This window comes from Rhinolophus hipposideros, assembly GCF_964194185.1.
Source record: "Rhinolophus hipposideros genome assembly, chromosome: 11".
NCBI lineage: Eukaryota > Metazoa > Chordata > Mammalia > Chiroptera > Rhinolophidae > Rhinolophus > Rhinolophus hipposideros.
The window spans coordinates 62170000-62189637 of NC_138057.1; the positions used below are offsets into that span (position 1 = coordinate 62170000).

Consider the following 19638-nt stretch of genomic DNA (forward strand, 5'->3'; position numbering starts at 1 on the left):
CAGGAGTTCTTCAAAAATAAATAAATATGATATCAAAAAAAGTTAGCAACATTGTTGCAAAATAAATAAATAAAAAATAATAAAATAACCACTTAAAAATACTCCTCAATTCCATTTCTGGGAATCTGTTTACAGAAGCACTCTATACTATGCAGACAGATACAGAAATATTCACTGTAGCAGTTTAAAATGTAAACAATTTGCTAACAACCTAAATGTCATTTTATAGAGGACTATTTAAATAAAGGTATGTCCAAATAATGGAATAATTATTCAGACTTTCAAAGGCGTGACGAATATCTATATTTAATGACAGTATAAATTCATGCAAGTACAAACTTATAATGGTGAAAATAAACTAACCAAAATGTTAAAAAAATATCTCTGGATGGCTGGATTTCAGGGGGTAATCTGCTTCTTTATGCATTGCTTATGCATAAATTTATGCAAGTACTGAATTTTCTATGAGTATTATTTTTATAAATAGCAATATTTTTAATTTTTATTTTTCAATTACAATTGACATTCAATATTATTTTATATTAGTTTCAAGTGTACAACTTAGTGGTTAGACATTTACATAATTTACTAAGTGATTCCCCCCAATTAGTCTAGTGCCCACCTGGTACTGTACATTGGCCTAAGTGTTTTTAACTTAAAACTCTTTCAACTTACAGATTTTTTTTTTCCAGTATTTTGAAGTGATTTCCCAGAAGTCACAGAATATCACTATAATAGTTCAAAAAGTTAGGCCATTTATAAAAACATTTTTAGAGTTTCTATTAAACCATTATGATTATACAATAACCAATGTTTAAAATGTTTACCAGATTATCCTAATACACATTCAGAGCTAAAATAATCTGATAGGAACACTTTGTAAAAGGCATCTAGAGAAAAACAACTTTTTATACTACAGTTCTATTAAAAAGAAACAAGTTTATATGTGCTAACAAGGAAAGATGTCCAAAATACAACGATAAATTAAAGAGCAAGGTGCAGAGTTTTATACATGTTATCCCAATTCTGCTTTAAAAAACAACAATCCTATCCTTCATATGTCCACATAGGCACAGAAATAAATTTAGAGGACTATTCATCAATAACAATAGTAACTTCTGTACAGTGGAAATGGTAACCGAGAAAAGAGACCACAATTCACTTTTACCATATAAACTTCTATATGCTGCTTAAGTTTCTTTTATATAACATGCATGTTTTATACTTGACTCAATTTTTTAAATCACTATTCTGTAAAATAACAAACTGAAAATAAAAATTCATACATTCAAATTTCACACATAATTTCTAGTATGAATTCCTGAAAGTGTGCCTTTAACAGTTTTTTATTTCTCTGTCTCTTTCTCTGAGATATGCTTAGCTTCTGAGCAAATTTGTTCAAGAATGAATTTTCTTCCCAGAATACATCAATGAGCAACACTTTACAAGTCATACTTTCTTAAATTTGTGTTGTTTAAAACAATGTGTCCTTTTCAAAATAAACATTCAGTACTCATTTTTAAACACTATATAAGACTCTGCATGTGTACTATTAAGACACTATGTAAGACTGCACAAATAATTGGCAATATTCACTTAGCACTACAAATAAAGCAAACTAATAATCGTATTTTCCTTACATTTGACTCAGCCATGCATAGTTTCTGATTTAAAATATATTAAATACATAAAATGTAAGTAGAGTTTGCCTTTTATCCTGTTATTGCTTAATTTATTGTCATCTGGACATTAAATGAAAAAACACCTTGGCTCGATTCTGCTGCATGTTTTTGCAAAACAACTTCCCAAGTCTTTTACGAGAAAATAAAAATGACAGAATTCTTCCCCAGTTATGGAGCCACAGCCCTAGTCATAGTCCCAATCAGCTATTGCTTCAGTTATTTCATTATCCTTTAAGACAGCTTAATGGTCATTTAAAAACTGTTCTCTTTGTGGTGTGGGAACCTAATAGTCAAGAATCTTTGAAAATGAAAATCTTTAACTGAGAAACAATCTAAGCACTGGAAACCTTCCTCCTTAGTGTTGTCAGCAAGCAAAAACGCACCTAAAAAGGGTTGAGAAGTGGAATGGAGTAGGCCCGGATGGCTAAGGTACACTTCCTGAGAACCTCACCGGCAGTACTGCCAAACTCTTGGGATCTGTAAAGCTGAACATCAAGGAACTGTAGAAATTGTCCAAGCTAATGCCACACTTCACACAACTGGGGCTGAGTTGCCCAAAGAGCCCGGGTCTGTTCAAGGTCACAAAGCAAGTTATTGACAGAGCTCTGCTTAGAATTTACACTCTTCTCATCTTTCAGCCACTAGTCTTTCCACCTCATGCTTCTTTATAAAGTAAAATGGAAATCATGGGATCAGAGACTGCAGAGAACAAAAATCTATTACTACTGCAAAAACTGTTCAACGGTCTTCAACTTTGCTCATAAGTCTGAACTAATAGAGACGAAGGCCAAATTACTCCCAGCCAAAAAAAAAAAAAAAAAAAAAGTGGTGGAGCAGGGGAAGCCATTAGCTTTTCAGATTTATCCTGACAACTCTACACCATGGGGAGACGCCAAAAAACCCTACGGACTGAGTCACATGGGAACTTGGTACAACAAATGATTTTTTTTAAGTGTTTAGAAATCACTAACACAATACAATATTCTAATATATTTGAAACTGATTTTTTAAAAAATTACTCATACCATAAATGATTACTCCTTCACATGTAAGCAGGATGGAATGTTAGGAGACTTAGAGTCAAGGAAAAGAGCTAGGAGCCCGAATTAACCCAAAAGTGAGGTGAAGGGGAACTGAACTGGAAGGATAAACTAGTACCAGGAAAACACAGGCACTGAAGACACTACAAAGGAAAACTGGACAGTTTCTGGAAATAACTGAACAGCTACAACGATAAAAGCAAAGAGAGAGATGACTAAGGTTTCTAGACGACCCAGAGGTCTTTGGGAGAACATGTATGGTTAGTCCGATTCTGATCTTCTTTGTTTTTCTTAATAACTAAAATCAATTCATACTAAAAAAATAAACTAAAAAAGTTAAACACAACTTATTGGCGGAAACCTTGTAAATCCTTATTGAAAATCTGGATGACAAAGGGACTTCAACTGCTGATAGGTCTGTAGAATACATTGACTAATAGGGCAAACAGATCAATCTCTAATCAGTCTTCTCACCTGTGATACCCCTCCCCCCTACTTCACAGGATTGTTGAGAATGAAATAACACACAGGAAAGCAGCGAATCCAGTGCCTGGTTCACGGCTCAAAAGTTGAGTCTTCAATGTAGGAATTGTTAGCTCTCCAAAACGTCGACTTGCTTAAATGTCACTTTTCTCTCTGCCTCTCCATCATACCTCTTCTCAGCAGCAGACTCAAATTTACAAGTTGTCCAGAAAGCATCGACTCTTTTCCTGTAACAGGCAGCCCTGCTCGGTCTTACCAGACCAAACCAGCGGCGAACTATGAGATAGAAAAGTTACAGAGTGGGCCCCCTGCCCAGTCACATGACCTACGTTTACTTCAGGGCAGGCCTTAATCAGCACTTTTGGCAGAGAGCCCTGAACTCCTTGTCTCTGCTTCTCAGATCCACCTCACCCCCATCCAACCAACCACCCACCCCAGTGCCGCTTCAAGAAAACACAACTGCAAGCCTTCTCTCAAACTGGGATCAACCTCCAGGCTCTACTCGTGCCATTTAGCCCCTCTACCCCTTCCTACTCTCTTTTAATTAACAACTCATACTGTCTCGTTTACAATGGTGTTGTTTTTTTTACCCCTTCTTCTCCTCCCTTGTCCCCACCACTTTAGCCAAATAACTGAGTTTCAAGACTTTTTAATCATTAATTGGCTTGACCTTCCCCCCCCCTTTTAGCCTAATCAATCTTGGCCCTTATTTCTCTTCTGAGCAGAGATATGCTATTAGGTACTAGGGTATTTAGGTAAAAATTAGAGATGAGAGTTTATCTTTAGTAAAATGATACTCAAGACTATATACATCGAGCTGCAGGCACGTCTTTACAAGTATTCAATTCCAGAAATGCTTCATTTTCCACTAAGCATGTCAATTTACCCATGTATTCAACTTCTTTCTCTAGTATAAAAATACACTATTATGTTAGGCCTTTCTTTTCTAATTTCCTACAGCTGAGTGGATAGGTACTAGGTCGTGGCTACAGTAATTTACAGTAAACTGCAACATCAAGTCAAAAAATGTTAGAAGAATCTATAAATGTGTCTGCCTTTGACAAGACTGAATTTCTTGAGGATAGGAACATGTCACAGTAGTCTTTATACAGAGGGTGCCCCCCAAAAATGTATTTATACTTTAAGGAAAACTGTATTAAAATTGTAATACTCGATATATACCAGTAACAAAAGATGAATACAAGTCACATTTGACTTCTGCAATTACAAGAGGTGCTCGAAGTGGTTACCATCAGCGTCCAGACACTTCTGATTACAGCGAACTACTGCTCGAGCAATGCTGACCAAAGTGTCCACTTGTAAACATTTTTTTGGCGCCCAGTATTTTTTAACAGCATATAGTATCCTGCCTTCTATATAAGAGGCATCCGATCAACTTAACTGAATTGGGAAACAAGGTAAAGGAGAAAGAACACTCAACTGGGACTCCATAAATGTGAAATGTGGATCTGTTCACAACCTGAATCACTGGGACAATCCCATTCTCTGGCCCTCAGAAACCTCTCCTGAATAGTGGCAGGCATCAGGCAGCAAAAAGTAAATTAACTCTAGAACCACTTCCACCTGACAACCCAGCAAGCCCCAGGAACTGAAAAAGGGTGTTCCATCTCCCTCCCTCCTACCACAATTGAAATGGCCCTTTTGGAGGCCAAGGCTTCTGCCTGATCACTTAGCAGTTGCACACAGGCAGCATTACAAACGGATGGATGAGGTGCTGCCCAATACCTTGCAATGCCTTGCTGGCCCATAACTGGTGGGTAATGAACATTCATTTGTCAGTCATCTCCTTGGGATTATGTTCACATATGATTAGAGGCACCTTGAAGTCAGAGCCTGCATCTTCCTCCTTTTAAATCCCTCACAAAGCCCAGTACCTACGAGCATACTCAATCAACTTTTAACTTGACCTGAAAGGTGGTCTTGATAGAGCAAGAGAAGACAGGAGTTCTGGGATCAGTCATCATTCTACCAATAACCTCGAGCAAGTCAAAACCCTGCAGGACAGATATGTAGAATTACTTGGCAACTTGATGTCAAGGTGCATTGAATACTGACAAAAGTGAATCAAACTATTTCTCAATGGTACTGTTTACTCATGAGTTTGAATTCTTATGCATTATACAGCCACTTGTTTTATAACAGTCCCGAGTTAAATATTTGGGTAATGAGCTTGTCTACAATCTTATGAGTTAGGAAACGTGTCACTAAATTAGTTTTGAAATCCCTTCCAATTCTAAGCTCCCTACTTTTCTAAGAATAGGCCCAGGGTGACCAAGCAGCATGGATCTAGCTCTCTTTCACTCAGTCTGCCTAGGTCATACAGGCGGGGGGAGACATGAGTGTGGTACAGCAATCCCTGCACAACGCGAGTAGTTCCCAAGGAGTGGGGCCGCGGTGCAACACTGAAATCACCTGAACGGAAAGGCAGCCCAGACTATTCAGAAAGCTGTTTTAGGACTTGAGAAACTTAAGTCACCCGTCTCCTACTTCTCCCTAACTAGCACTAGCCGGGTAACAAGTTGCCTCTCCTGTTTATAGGATGAGAGGTTGAACTAGGGAGGCTCTCTAAGGTCCCTTCCAGCTGCGCTATCCAGAAGAGTCCCACGTGAGCGAAACTGAAGATGGCCGGTGCACCCCCCCAACTCCACGACCAGGAATAAATTCAACTCCACCTGCCGACGCTCTGGAGCTCCTACCTGCAAAGTGGAACAGCGATTCCCACCAGGGTCCCCTAACAGGGTCTATGAGAATGGGGGCGGGGGACAGGGACGCTGTTTCCAACCGCAGCCGCCCTCTCTTTGAAGGGCAGTGTGCCAAGGTGCTCGGGTGCAGGGGAAGGAAGGTGGAGGCTGACAGTGCCGCACAGGTGTGGACCTTTGGTCGCCCTTCCACAGTGAGGAGCGCAGGATCGCAGCCCAGCGCATGCACCGCGGCTGTAGAAAGGGGCACTGCGCGCCCGCCGGCACCGAGGAGGGACCGGGCCGAGGCTCACTCACCCACAGGCTGCTGAAATAGTCCAGCCCGCAGCAGATGAGGGCGCCGGCCTGAGCCAGCAGCACCTGCACGCCCAGGTAGCTGCCAAGGCTGTAGAGGCCGTAGAGCAGCGGGCCGCCGGCGCCCAGCAGCAGCAGCAAACGGCGGCGGCGCAGCGCCTGCTCGCCCAGGGCCTCGACGCCGTAGTCGGCGAAGCAGAGCGGCAGCAGCAGCGCGGCCAGCACGATGGGCGTGTGCGCGCGGTGCAGGCGCTGCAGCCAGCGGCGGCCCCGGCGCGTCAGCGAGGTCTTGAACGGGTGCAGGAAAGTGCCGCACAGCACGGCCCACAGCAGCGGCCGCAGGAACGCCTCCAGGATGAAGTAGACGAGCACGGCGGCGCCACAGCACAGGCACACGAACAGCACGGCCCCCGTGTTGTAGAAGGCCTGCTTGATGGGCTTGTCGAAGCGCAGCGCCAGCGCCGCCGTCCGCGGGGTCTCCCCGCCGCTGCCGCCGCCGCCGGTGCCGCCGCCCGGCCTGACCGCGCGCAAACCCCGTGGCGCCGGGCCCGGGGAGTCCTGGGGACTGGGTGGCTCCGGGGGACCGCCGCCGCCGTCGGCCATGGTGCCTCTGCCGCCGCCGCTGCTGCCGCCGAGAGGCGACACTGGAAAGCCCGCAGAGAGCCACCCGCGAGAGGCAGAGGAGGCCGCGCGCGGCATTGTGGGAGTTGTAGTCCTAGCTGGCCGCCGAGCGCTCACAGAACCTTCCGCAAACTACAACTCCCAGTGAGGATAGGGCGAATCCCTTCACTCCCGGGCTACTTGCACCCAGTGGTCCTGCACGTTCCAGGTAACAGGTTTCTGGGCTCAAAATCAGGAGGGGGAGAGGAAAAAAAGAAAAATCTCCTTTCACCCATTCCTTAATGACAACTTTCCGGGAGGCGGAATCCCACAAGAGACACTACATTCACAGATTGCAAACTCAGGCTGCACATCAGAACCCTGAGGGGTAGTACTTATAAAAGACCGATCCCCAAATTCTGTTGTACTGATTTAATGAACAAACACTGAACAATGTTTGCTTTGGTATATTTGGCAGGATTTTTAAATAGCAATTAGCACGTGGCAGGCCCTGTTCTAAGTGCCTCATTCCTATAAACTAAATTTTTAGAACAACCCTGCAAAGAAGGCGGTATCATCTCGTTTACAAAGAGGAACACTAAAACACAGAGAAGGTAAGTACCTTGCCAATGTCACACAGCTAGTAAGTGGCAGAAGTATTTAAATTCAGATTTAACTACTTAAATTCTGTTTCCTATGTCTGTCTCTTACTATGCTAATTGGCATGACAGGGGTCCTTTGGCATATTCAAGTTCCTCAGAGGACTGTAATGTGCAGCGATTGCTGACAACCACTGGTGTAGTTGTCAGTGTGGGAGCAATCTAAATCCTGAAGGAGCTCTAGATCAGAGTCTCAAACTGCCACTATTTCTTTCCGAGACCTGGAGTCAGTCAATTAAGCCCCCACCCCCAATTTCCCCTCTGTCACATGGGAATGATAATAATAGAAGCTCTTGTCTCAGGAGAGAAAAAGGAAGCTCTGGGGCAGTGCAAGGTGCTTCTGTTCTGTTGGAAAAGTCCTAGGATCCAAGGCTACTACTCATAAAACATCTCAAATAGCATTATTATTATTATTAGATGAAGCAAGGAAGCCTTTACTGAGTACTCAATATGGGGGTGCTTCAAAACCCTGCAAGTTATCCCTTTTTCATTTTCAATAAATTTTAAACTAAAAGAAAAAAGTAATTCCTTTCCATCTGATTTTTGGGTCTCAGATCACAGTCCTTGTTTTTCAAGTGGTCTTTGGACTCTGACTCTGTAAATATTTTGCTTCTGTTGCTTTGCTTCTTAACTACTTTGTCTAGGGCTGATGAAATTATGATTACAAGTTATGGTCATGTTTGCTTTCAGCATTCCATTTTACACTGACTCAAGCTCCCATTTATGTAACAGCAATGCCTCAGTCTCCCTCCAAGAAAGTCGTCAGTGATTTCTAGGAAGTCCCAAAGGGGTGCCCCTCAGATACCCAGAGACATGAGTTGACCACCAACCATCTTATGTCCACCCTGCTGCCCACACATCTCACTGAGTTCAGTGCCTGTCATAAGATTTCCAGAGCCAATGTCACTATTTCCAGATCCTGGACACTTCCAAACTTCCAATCCTCAGGATACCAAAGCAGAGCTGGGTTCCACTTAGAACTGGGGAGGAGGTTCTTCTCCCTGACTTGCGGACTCTGTGTCCTTTTGTCACCCATGCCCTAAACCAGGTCAGTTGTGCCTAATGTATTATATCTCCTCTCATGAAGAATTCCTTCTGACCTTCTGTCCTCTAACCACAAGGGTTCAAAACCCATCCAAAGGGTCAGTGAGAGAACAAAGACCAGACATCCCTTCTGTCCTCCTCCAACCAAAGACTGAGCTCTTTCCCTCCAGTTACAAAAGAAAAGACCCCATGTTCCATAACGAAAGTATTTATCAATGGATGCAAACAGAAACTGACATATGTATGCAGTGAACATGAGGGGGCAGGTGGAGTGTTCCCCCAAATTATGTTGGGGCCCCTGCTCAACAAATCAAAAATGTCCTTTCACAGTGCTCTGCTTCCAAGTCTCAATAAAAGGCAAAATTGCTGACCATTTGAAAACTGTTCTAATGGCCAAAGCAATAGAACTGAGAAGTCTCCGATGGAATTTCTAGTCAAGAATGAACTCTAACAGAAACGAAGTCTGAAGTACTAGAAACTAACATTTACACGGCCTAACACAAGGCTGTGAATAAAATCCCACAACATTTTATTCACCCTTCTACGATTACACTCAGCACACTGCCTTCAAAGTCAGTGGTTTACATGGGTTCAGTTCTGTGTCCCGAGCCCCTGACACGGCACAGGGCATTTTCGATACAGATTAGAAGCTCAAGGTTTGCTGCGCAAGTGAATGAATCAGTGATAGCCTTTTTAAAAAACCTGCTTGTTCTTTCTGTGATAAATAGTATTGAAACCTTGGGAATGTGTCTTCTAGGTATTCTTATGGTTGAAATCAGAAAAAAATTAAAATACTGGGATGTAGGGCCTACAAACTAAATTTGAAAAGGGCACACACAGTTCACTCAAATCTCTAGCTCACAGGGCACGTGCTTTTAGGCAACCCCTTCAAAATACGAGGCTACTTGGGTTTTCCTTATTGTCCCTACATAGCAACTCACTCCAGTGACCTCAGGGAAGAACAGACTCCATAGGCAGCCAGGATACAGTGGAGATAAAAAAGATTCAGAGTGGATCAGGTGGACCCTGGAACCACACTGCCCCTGGCCCTCCTGTTGTATAAACCAATGAATTTCCTAGTCATTTAATCCAGCTTCAGTTCAGTTTTACATTTCTTGCAACAGAAAGCTTTCTGGCTGAAAAATAATACCTACATCATTGGTTGCCGTGAGGATGAAATGAGAGAGTGTGTCTAAGACAGTAGTACAACACCTAGGACATGGTGAGAATCTGATAGTGGCTCTCAGGGGACTCTTCATTTTGTCCTAGAGAAGCCAAGAGGCATCTCCTAAACAACAATTAATGTCCACAGACTCCCCAGGTATCAAGATAACAGCCCCGGAGGTAAAACAAACACAGGGAGAGGATTCTCCAGGACATTGCATCTTCCTTAGAGTCCTCCATAAACATTTACTGAGTTGTACTAAGCACCTGCTTTGTACAAGGTCCTGGGCTTACAATGGAGTGTGTACATCATGTACAAAGTGGTATGTATAGTGCAGGAGGAGAGAGCATATGAAAATGTAATCAAACAGACATGCATTCCGATTCCAAATATGAGTTACCACTTTCCTTTTTAGCAAAGTCCTTTGCTAATCAACCACTGAACTCTTTCTCACTGAGCCCAGACACAGCCTCAAAATCCTTCTCAGCCGAACATTCTAGGGAGCCACTACTAACTGAACAAAGTAGGCACACAAGATGGAACTTACTTGCTTTCCCTACTATACCTAACCATTGAGTACCTGATACTAGATACAATGGGCAGACTAAAGATGTAAGGAACTGGTTTACAAGAAAATAGTTAGCTGTGTATGTGATCAATTATAGTTTTGTTTGTGTTTTTAAATCCTAAAAGCTAAAAAATAAATGGCACAAACAAGTCTGATACCATGAAGCCCTGCCCGACTCCTTGACTACTCCCCCTTTTCTCTCCGCTTCCCATACTGAGACATAAGACCCCACGTACAGGACAGGTCCTGCCGGTTCACGGAGTGGAGTGGAGCCTTTCCTGCCTTCAGGTTCCTGTCTTTCTAGTCTGGGTTCCTGTCCTTCCATCTGTGCTGTCCAGCTGCAGCTAATTTTCCAACAAAGCATATCTTATCAGTAAACTCAGTCCAGCTGCAGCTAATTTTCCAACAAAGCCCATCTTATCAGTTTGTAAAAAGGTCAGTAAAAAGATTATCAAGTTGATTCAACCAACCCAATTGAGACCCATGTACCGAGGAAAGGGCCAGATGAATAAAAAATATCTTGGGAAGTTCTTCAGGTGGGAAGAGGAGGGAGGCATCCTTTTTTTAAAAGTCTGCAAGCAAAGTAACTTCCACTTCCTCTTCTAGAGTGGGAGGGAGGTCGTTAGGGAGAATGGGCATCTGCAAGGTAAATTTTGTGATGAACAATTATTGCTGAAAACCAGAATTGCCGGTCGGGAAAGTGGCTGGCTTTAAGTGTCCTTCACTGGTGGCTCCTCGTCTTCACTGGAGTGATTTTATCTGGAACACTTTATCTGCAATGGTTGAAATTTGAGAGTTAGGGATCAGCATTTGAAATTCTTAATCCACCCCTTCCTTGGCTCTACTCCCAACAATGTACTCCAACCAAGGCTGAGGCCATCCAACAGCCAGCCACCGTCTGCCGCAAATCAGAGCAACACTGAAAACAAGATGGTGGATGCATTTCAAATTGGCCAGACTGATCCCTCTTTATTTATAAATGAACGATCTTCATTTGAGAACCAAGTCTGGCTGGTTTTGAATGCTAAGTGTCACTTTTTGTATACTCTTGTCACCATACTGATGTCACTACAGCCTCTAGCTGGTCTCTCTGCCCTTTTGCTCACTCCAATCAATTCTCTCTACATGACAGCCAGCGTGATCTTTCTAACATAGAATCTGATCCCTTCTAAGCCCCCTGACCTCATAGGAAGGCATCCGAGCTCTTTCTACGATTTCCAAGGTCCAAGGTGAGGGACTTGCCTCACCCCTCCCCACTCCCTTCCTTGTCCTTTATCCCACAGTACTGTGCTGGTCCCACAAGATATCCAGGTGTGAATCCCTGGAACCTGTGAAGTGTGTCACTTTACACGGTAACAGGCACTTTGCATGTAAGATTAAGTTAAAAGATTTTGAGATGAGGAGATTATCCTGGATTCTATGGGTGGGGCCTCAATATAACCACAAGTGCCTCATCAGGGGGAGATTAGACTACGGAAGAGAAGCTCTGACCACAGAGGCAGACAATTGATGATGATGACATGAATACCCACAGCCACCAGAAGCTGGAAGGGACAATGAAGGATCCTCTTCCCTGGACTTCCCAGAAGCAAGCAACCCTGCCAATACCTTGATGTTAGTTCCGTAAGATTCAGTTCAGACTTCTGGCCTCCAGAACTGCAAGAGAAGACATTTCTGTTCTAAGCTACTAATTGATGGTAATGTGTTACAGCAGCCATACGAAACTAAGACAGACCTTGTCAAATGACAGTGGTTCCCGAACGCATCATGCTGGTCTTTCTTCTGGGCTTGTTCTTCCCTTTCATAGAGATGCTTCTTCACACCCTTTGCCTGCTTTACTCCTACCCCTTCCTTCAGAGTCAGCTTCACTACCCCCTCCTGCTTTCGTGGCTGTCCCAAGCTGGGTGAGGGTCCCTACTCCAGGTTTGCACCACACCTGAGCATTGCCTCACCACTTACAGTCACCACAAGGTATTATCATGGTGTCTGACTCCCTAACTAGGCTGTGAGACTTAGGGGCAGAAATCAGGAGGTGTTCTTTTCGGAATCCTCCATATTCAGGGTCTAGCATAGGGGTTGGCACATAAGAGTTCTCAATAAATACGTATTTATTGAATGAATTAACAAGTGGTTAAAACTTCTTGACCTCCTGGGTGCAGATGACTTATGTCCACTCCACTTCAGCTGCCTTTTCTCACAGCGTATCCCTGGCCTTTGTACCTGCAACTGGGCCCTAAGAAATTTCCAAGTCAAACATCAACTAGGGTCGGGTCTGATGCTGGGCTACCCACAGAGAATACTGCAAAATAATACCAATACAGGGAGCACCTAAAATAGCAAAAAACAATAAATATTGGCGGTTTTTTGGGGGGGAGGGTAGGATTAGAGTCTATAATGCCAAAGTCTTTCTTAGCATGATATTCCTTGAGTTTCTCCACCTAGCCCCAGTAGAACCAGCAGCTACATAATAAGCAATTTCCATTGATGATTCACAAGGCTCTACAACCAAACTGTAACTGTTCTTGACGTATTATATGATTTAGTCACCAATAAGGCTCATAATTGAAATTCTTAGAGCTAGTTAAGCACTATTAACCAGGTAATACACTTTAAATGGGATTATCGTAGGCCTCCATTTACTATTTAATAAAGGTATTAAGCTGAAGCTTTAAATACAGATTTATTTTGCAAATTGTTTCTCTACAAGGATTTTCCACTTTGTCAAACAAGACACTGTCATCTTCTCTAAGGTCTATAACTTTAGGAAGACTTTACTAATGGAAGGACATAAAACAAACAAACAGAAAACCAAAAATGCACCAGAGCATAGCAATAAGGAATTATAAACTACCTTTAATTACATCAACAGGAAGAATTCCAAACCATGTTGAGAATTTATATTTTAAAGTTTAAATCTAGTTAATATATTCTAACGGTAACATAATCCTCTAAGGATAAAAGTAGTTGTGATGGCAAATGGACAGAACAATCATTTAGATAGCATCAAGGAATATTGCTACAATTACTTTACATAAATAGAAATCCATGTGTTTATTACACATCTTAGAGTGAAAATTCACATGGGACAGGCTTATAAATATACATAAATCTCAAAATCAATCACAATTGAACATTAGGTACACAATTATTATAAAACAATTATAACTCATCAATGTCTATTGAAAGGCATAGTTTTTACAAAATAGTATTTTGTAGACAGTCTCAAAAAAGTATATTAATACTCCTGGAGCCAGATTGTTCCAGCATATCAGCGCATCTGTGGGAATAAGGCATGTGGAGAAGCTGCATTTACTCTTTCCGGAGGGCCAGGCCATTCTATGTGATGAAATGGTAACTGTGAATGCCACAACCCCTGCAGCAGCCCGTAACCCGGGAGAATTGCTCTCGACTCTCCAGAAGAATTTGCCTAGTAGCAAATATCCAGGGGGGAAATCTGAAAACATTAGTCAGATATGTGTATACATTGTAAGTGAAAAATCCCACAGAAATGAACCATTCACTTAAATGTTCAGTTCTATTTAAAATCATATTTAGCATAGCCACCATTTTTCATGAACAGGAACTTAAGTCATCTATTAAATATAAAAACCAAGAAGTACAACTTGAAACTAAATAATTGAATAACTAAATAAAAAGTCTAATGAAATACAAATAGGTATGGGTTGCATCAACATGCCATGGACTCAGTTAACACTAGCCTCAGTTTCTTAACTAACAGTACAGAAAAGTCAAACTCAACCATGATACTTTGTACATTCTTAACAATTCATGGAATGCTGAATGAAAGAGGCAAGGCTTACTAAAGGATGATCGAGGAATCCTTTCTGCAAACGAAATGACTATAAATTCAAGGGTAGCTTTGCCTGTAATATATGTTTTATCTCCTGGGTTTTAAAGTATTCAAGAAATCAGCAACAAAAACAATCTTGGCAAAGACCTTCAAATGGCCATAGTATGTATATATAGGCTTATTGTGTATGTTCAAATATATATACAAACACTGAAAATAATCAAACTGTTCACTAAACATAACCAATTCTGTTTAGAGAACAAAGACATACAATACGATTATATACAACAAAGTATACACATCTCAGCATTTGGCCTATTGCAGTGGTTCTCAAACATTTCTCTATTACGACACACCAGGTAGATGCCATTGTCACATGTGTACAACATTCCTGTGAGTGTTGCAGATTTTGATAAAACTTTAATAAAAAAATGTCTGCAGGGAAATGAATTACTCTGAAACACTGTAATCCCCACCACGAAGAGCAATTCAACAGCAAAAGTCATTCACAACTGCCAGAGTTTAGGTAAAATAAAATTGCTACTGACCCAGCTCTGAATTAACTGCCACTTCTTTCCCATCAACTCAGGAAAAGACATTAGAGTACAAGTGCATGGAAATACCATTATTGAGATAAAAGAAGTCAGCTATCATTTATTTTATTTTACAAACAAATTACTAACTTCAATATCTTTACAATTAACCAGTAATACATTACTGGCAGTGTACTTTACAACTGATCATGACACATAGGTGTGTCTCTTAGCTGAGAACCAAGTGTGGGAAAACTACAGTCCATAAGCCAAACCCAACCTGCTGCCTATTTCTGTATGTATGGCCTGCAAGCTAAGAACGTTTTTTACATTTTTAAACGATTTTTTTAATCTAAAAAAGAATATTTGTGACATGTAAAAATTAGATGAAATTCAAATTTCAGTGTCCATTAAGTTTTATTGGAACACAGCCATGCTCATCGGTTTACGTATTATTATCTACAACAGAGTTGAACAGCTGAAACAGACCACAAAGCCTCAAATATTTACCACCTGGCTCTTTACAGAAAAAAATGTGCTGAACCCTAGGCTAGAACTAAGAATGACACACAACCTTAGTAGCAATATCTCTTAAGCACAAAATCCTGTATATAGACAGTAAACTTAATTACAGAAATAGAAGTAAAAATTACCCGGGATGGAAATCCATCCCTGAGTTGTCCAAACTTTCTGATTTTCTTAATGACAAAAGCCAACTTAAGATAATCAAATATGGCTCCTGCATTTTACCTGAACTCATATTGACCAATTCATCTTTGAAACTACAAAGGAGTAATGTAAAGGGCATTGGACTCCGCGTTAGAAGACCTGGGTTTTAGGCAAGCCACTTTTAAAAATTAACCAAGACAAATACATTCTAGTCCTGTCCAATCTGTGTATTATTTAAAAGAAAAACAACTACTAAAAGCATTAAAATGACTGGTAAAATAAAGAATCAAAATGTTTTTAAGAAGAGAAAAAGCTAATAGAAAGTAAAATGGACCACTTTCCCCAAATATAACTACAAAAAGTCCTCCTTTTCACTGTAAATTACTAAAGAGGAAAAAAAAAAAGCACCTGGCTAATTTGTGTGGATAATGGGTTCCATTTAATAAAAGCCTTAATGGATGTGCATGAAGGCATGAGTGTGTAGGAAATCATATCTCCTTCCTAGACCTCAGCTGTGCCTTTATTAAATAAGTGTATTGGATTAAACAGTTTCTAAAGTCCTTGCCAGCTCTGGTAATTCATGCCAAATGACTAGCCTCAGTTTTTTCATCTGTAAAATCGGATTAATAATATAATCGACTTCCTATGGTTGTTGTGAGGATTAAATGATTAATCCATGTAGAGTGCTTAGAACAGCACTAAATACATATAGCTAGCATTATTATTCTACTCAGGCATTTTACAAAAACACACTGGTAGGGTCTCTGCCCGGTTAAAAGTACTCTGTTAGAAAATGGAATACAGAGATAAAATAGAAGTCGATTCTCTTATATTAGGTAAGAATGAAATGGAAGTCCACAGCGTTTTAACTTCAGAGGTTCAGCTATAAATTGATGATTCTCTGAGATGATGGTTAAATGCTGTTCTGCATCCTTGGTCTGTGAATTCTTATTTCTGAAGAATGATTATTGTTGAAAATGTCGACTATGTTTTGCAGGTAAAACAGCATTGTTACTAATGATCTTTCTATTTATGTTTCAAAAGACAAAAGTTAGTATTTGCTAAAAGGATGGCTTATGGTTTGATCACATGTTAGAACATAAAAATTTGGCTAGTCTGACAATGTGTATGAAATACAAGTCTTCTGAACCATACAAACTTGCCATAGAAGTACAGTTTGTTTATTAATTCATTCAACTAGTGTTTGCTGAGTACCTACTACACAGTAGTGTCTGTTACAATGATGAGTTACAAGAAATGGTCCCTGCTAGGGAGTCAGCAGGGAGGACGAGCCAGCAATTATATTAAAATGTATGGGGAGGCCCATGTGGGGAAGCCCAGTGTGTTATGGGAGCATTTGGCAGGAACCTAAACCTACCTAGTCGAGGGGATTGGAGGAAGAAATACTTAAGCTGTGACCTGAAAGATGAGTAGCAGTTTAGCAAGCACAGGAAGTGGAGAATGCTTGGGCACAGGGCACATGAGAGGTGAGAAAGCAGGTCTGAAGAACGGAGAGCAGTTCAGTCTTGCTAGGTCATAGCAAGTGAGGAGTGGTCACGGAAGATGATATTGGAGGTAATCACAGTGGTTTGCATTTTACACTAATGGCAATGAGAAATCACTGAAAGTTCTAAGCACAAATATGCAAAACTGTAATCAAAGCAGGAACAATTCGTGAAATAATTAGCTTGACTTGAAATGTAAGCGGAAGGAAAATCCATTAATTTACTCCTTCCCTGCCAGTTAGAGAGACTAGCTGAAGTCTCTTTCTTTTTAACCTATTTATAGCTGAAATATTATACGTGAGAAGGAAATATAGAAAATATTGCTCTTATTTACAATGTGGGTGCCTGCGTACTCAGAATCTTCACTACTGAACAACCATTATAGCTTAGAAGGTATGCACAGGCCATCCTCGGCCGTGACCAGAGGGCTTAGTTATGAGGCGATGGTAGTCAGGTGAAACCAGGGGCTTGAACCAGATGTCCTGAGTTTGAATCCCACCCAGTTCCATTGCTCATTTGGTGTCATTTAACCTCGCTCCATCTCTAACGAGGAGTATTTCTCCAACGTCCCTCTGATGTATTTGGTGATCTGTGCAACATCACAGAATCTCCATGTTTTCCTTTCTTTCGTTCAGCTCCAGAAGAATCTGAAAGCTCTCCCCTCAGGTAGATTTTCACTTCTGACATGAATTCCAAAGATGGCATCAGAAATCACAGTCTCCAGTATTGTTTAATCAAGAAAGACCCACAAAGTTGGAGCCAGCTTTAAATCAATGCCCCACCCCATCCCCATGCAAGCCAGAGGACTCTGGAACTCTACAATGGAAATGCCTCAGCAGCATAACCATATCCATAGATTCTTTACCTCTAAATGGGCTGTTAACACAGACATTTGGAACAAATGAACCTTTGGGTTCCTTTGAAAAAAAGGCAATGCATTAAGTCAAAGCATTATTATAAATTATGCTGACTGCAAATCCAATTTACAAGTCTGAACAAGTCTGAATGGATAATCTAGGTGAATTCACTTTATGGGTCATTCCCATTTTCTAATTTAAAAAAATCTCATATTTAAAAAGTTTCTACTCCAAATATCCAAAAATGTTGATTTATTATCAAAATGCTTTAAATTTTTATTAAGATGATTAGTCTATTATATAATCATACTTAACATATGCCGACTCTGACAACAGAATTAGCTGTAACCACAGATGAGTATCTTAATTTATGAAGTACAGTGGTAGAAGAGTCCAAATTTTAATTGCTAAGAATGCCCGTATTTTTATCATTAATATAATTTTACACCTTCGGGAACACTCAGCTCTCTTTCTAACTTTTCCAACAGCAATAAAAAATGCTTTTTCATAGCTACTCGCTAGTTGAGAGGAAATTTCAAATAAATGTGAACCATTTTCATCTCATTGTAATCTCCCCCATTCTCCCCATCAGCTGTGTAATTATCCAAAAGCACTTAAGCTTCACGGAAATTTGAAAGTTCTCCTGCCTTAAAGGCTGACTGTGAACTAGGGCCATCCAGTGAATTTCTTTTTAGTAATATTCCAAGTAAGTCTCCTGAGTCATAATTGGAAGAGTAAAGGTTATTTAGAGACATGATTTCTATGTCTAGCTCTTTCTCTGCCTTGTTGTGTTATCTGACCAAATGGCCAAGGCTACATGGCATGTGGGTCACAAAAAGGCAGTCCTCCTGGGTCCCAAGTCCCATTCAGTCAGGTGGCAATAGTAATTTTCATCAAGCCAACTCAGAGATGTTGTGAAGCACAAATAAGGAAACGTCCTCGAAAGTGCTTAGAAAAGTTTTAAGTACTTTCCAAAAGTATGGGATCATTATTATACAATCCTCTTCAATTAGAAAAGAAGCTTACTTTTTCTTCCAAAAAGCTGAACTCATAGTAGGAGTCTTTAAATAATAGACACTAAAATTATACTGCATATTCTTTAAAAATATATTTATGCTAAAGATTTTCTAATCTATTTAGTCTGTTGGCTTTGCAGCTGTGATTAAGGGGTTCCCATCAACAAGTAGAAGGTCAGGGCAACAATGAGAAGCAAACAAAATGGAGAGGAGAAGGTCTGATAGGCAGCTGATGGCATAAAAATGTCTTCGTACTTGTAAATACTGACAACACGCTCTGAAGTTGGTGGTGAGTCTATATCATGTCGGGTGATAGAGCCTTTAAGAAAGAAATAAAAAGGAAGGGAGCAATCAAAAAAATATATAGATTTAAAATGATACATACAAACAACAGAAAAACTAAACAAAAGTCTTTAGTGCTGAATACGTAAGCCATGATTATAAAGATCTGGAAATCAAGTATTAATGTTATCAGAATTCTCTGTAATTGTACATTTAATGAAAACTATAGAAATTAAATTTATCCAAAAGTACTGGTTCTCATGAATATGCACATCCCCTACCAAAACAATGTATTGGTCTCTCCATGGCACCCCAGGTTTAAGACTGCTACTTAGCATTGAATGAATGCTTACTTTTAAGGTCTCTGATAAGTTTTACCTTAGTCATATCAAATGCAAAACTATATTTTGATTTCCCAGAGCAAGAGCTACTAAGTTTTTCCTCAAATACGTATTTTATATGTGGATTGTTAACAACTCCTGACCACACTGCACTCTCTTACAGATGGCAGCCTTTCTTTCATTGTCTGTAGGACATAAGGAGTAGCCTGCCCAGGCCAAACCAGAGAAGGTGTGTGTGTGTGTGTGTGTGTGTGTGTGTGTGTGTGTGTGTGTGTGTGTGTGTGTGTGTGTGTGTGTGTGTGTGCGCGCGCGCCCGTGCGCACACGCGCGTCTTTCTGGCACTGCTAGATGGAATGGTACAAAAAGTAG

The 19638-nt window shown here is 40.8% G+C and overlaps 2 protein-coding genes across 2 annotated transcripts in view; both read right to left on the reverse strand.

Moving 5' to 3' along the window:
• The window catches only part of TMEM245 (transmembrane protein 245), a 90701-nt gene extending 83671 nt beyond the window's left edge, over positions 1-7030 (reverse strand). The window contains exon 1 of the mRNA XM_081067733.1: positions 6223-7030. Within this exon, the coding sequence (XP_080923859.1) occupies positions 6223-6918 (696 nt within the window). The 5' untranslated portion in view covers positions 6919-7030. The remainder of the gene's footprint in view (positions 1-6222) is intronic.
• A 6057-nt stretch (positions 7031-13087) lies between these two features.
• The window catches only part of FRRS1L (ferric chelate reductase 1 like), a 31420-nt gene continuing 24869 nt past the window's right edge, over positions 13088-19638 (reverse strand). The window contains exon 5 of the mRNA XM_081067146.1: positions 13088-18965. Coding sequence (XP_080923272.1) covers positions 18793-18965 — 173 coding nt within the window. The 3' untranslated portion in view covers positions 13088-18792. The remainder of the gene's footprint in view (positions 18966-19638) is intronic.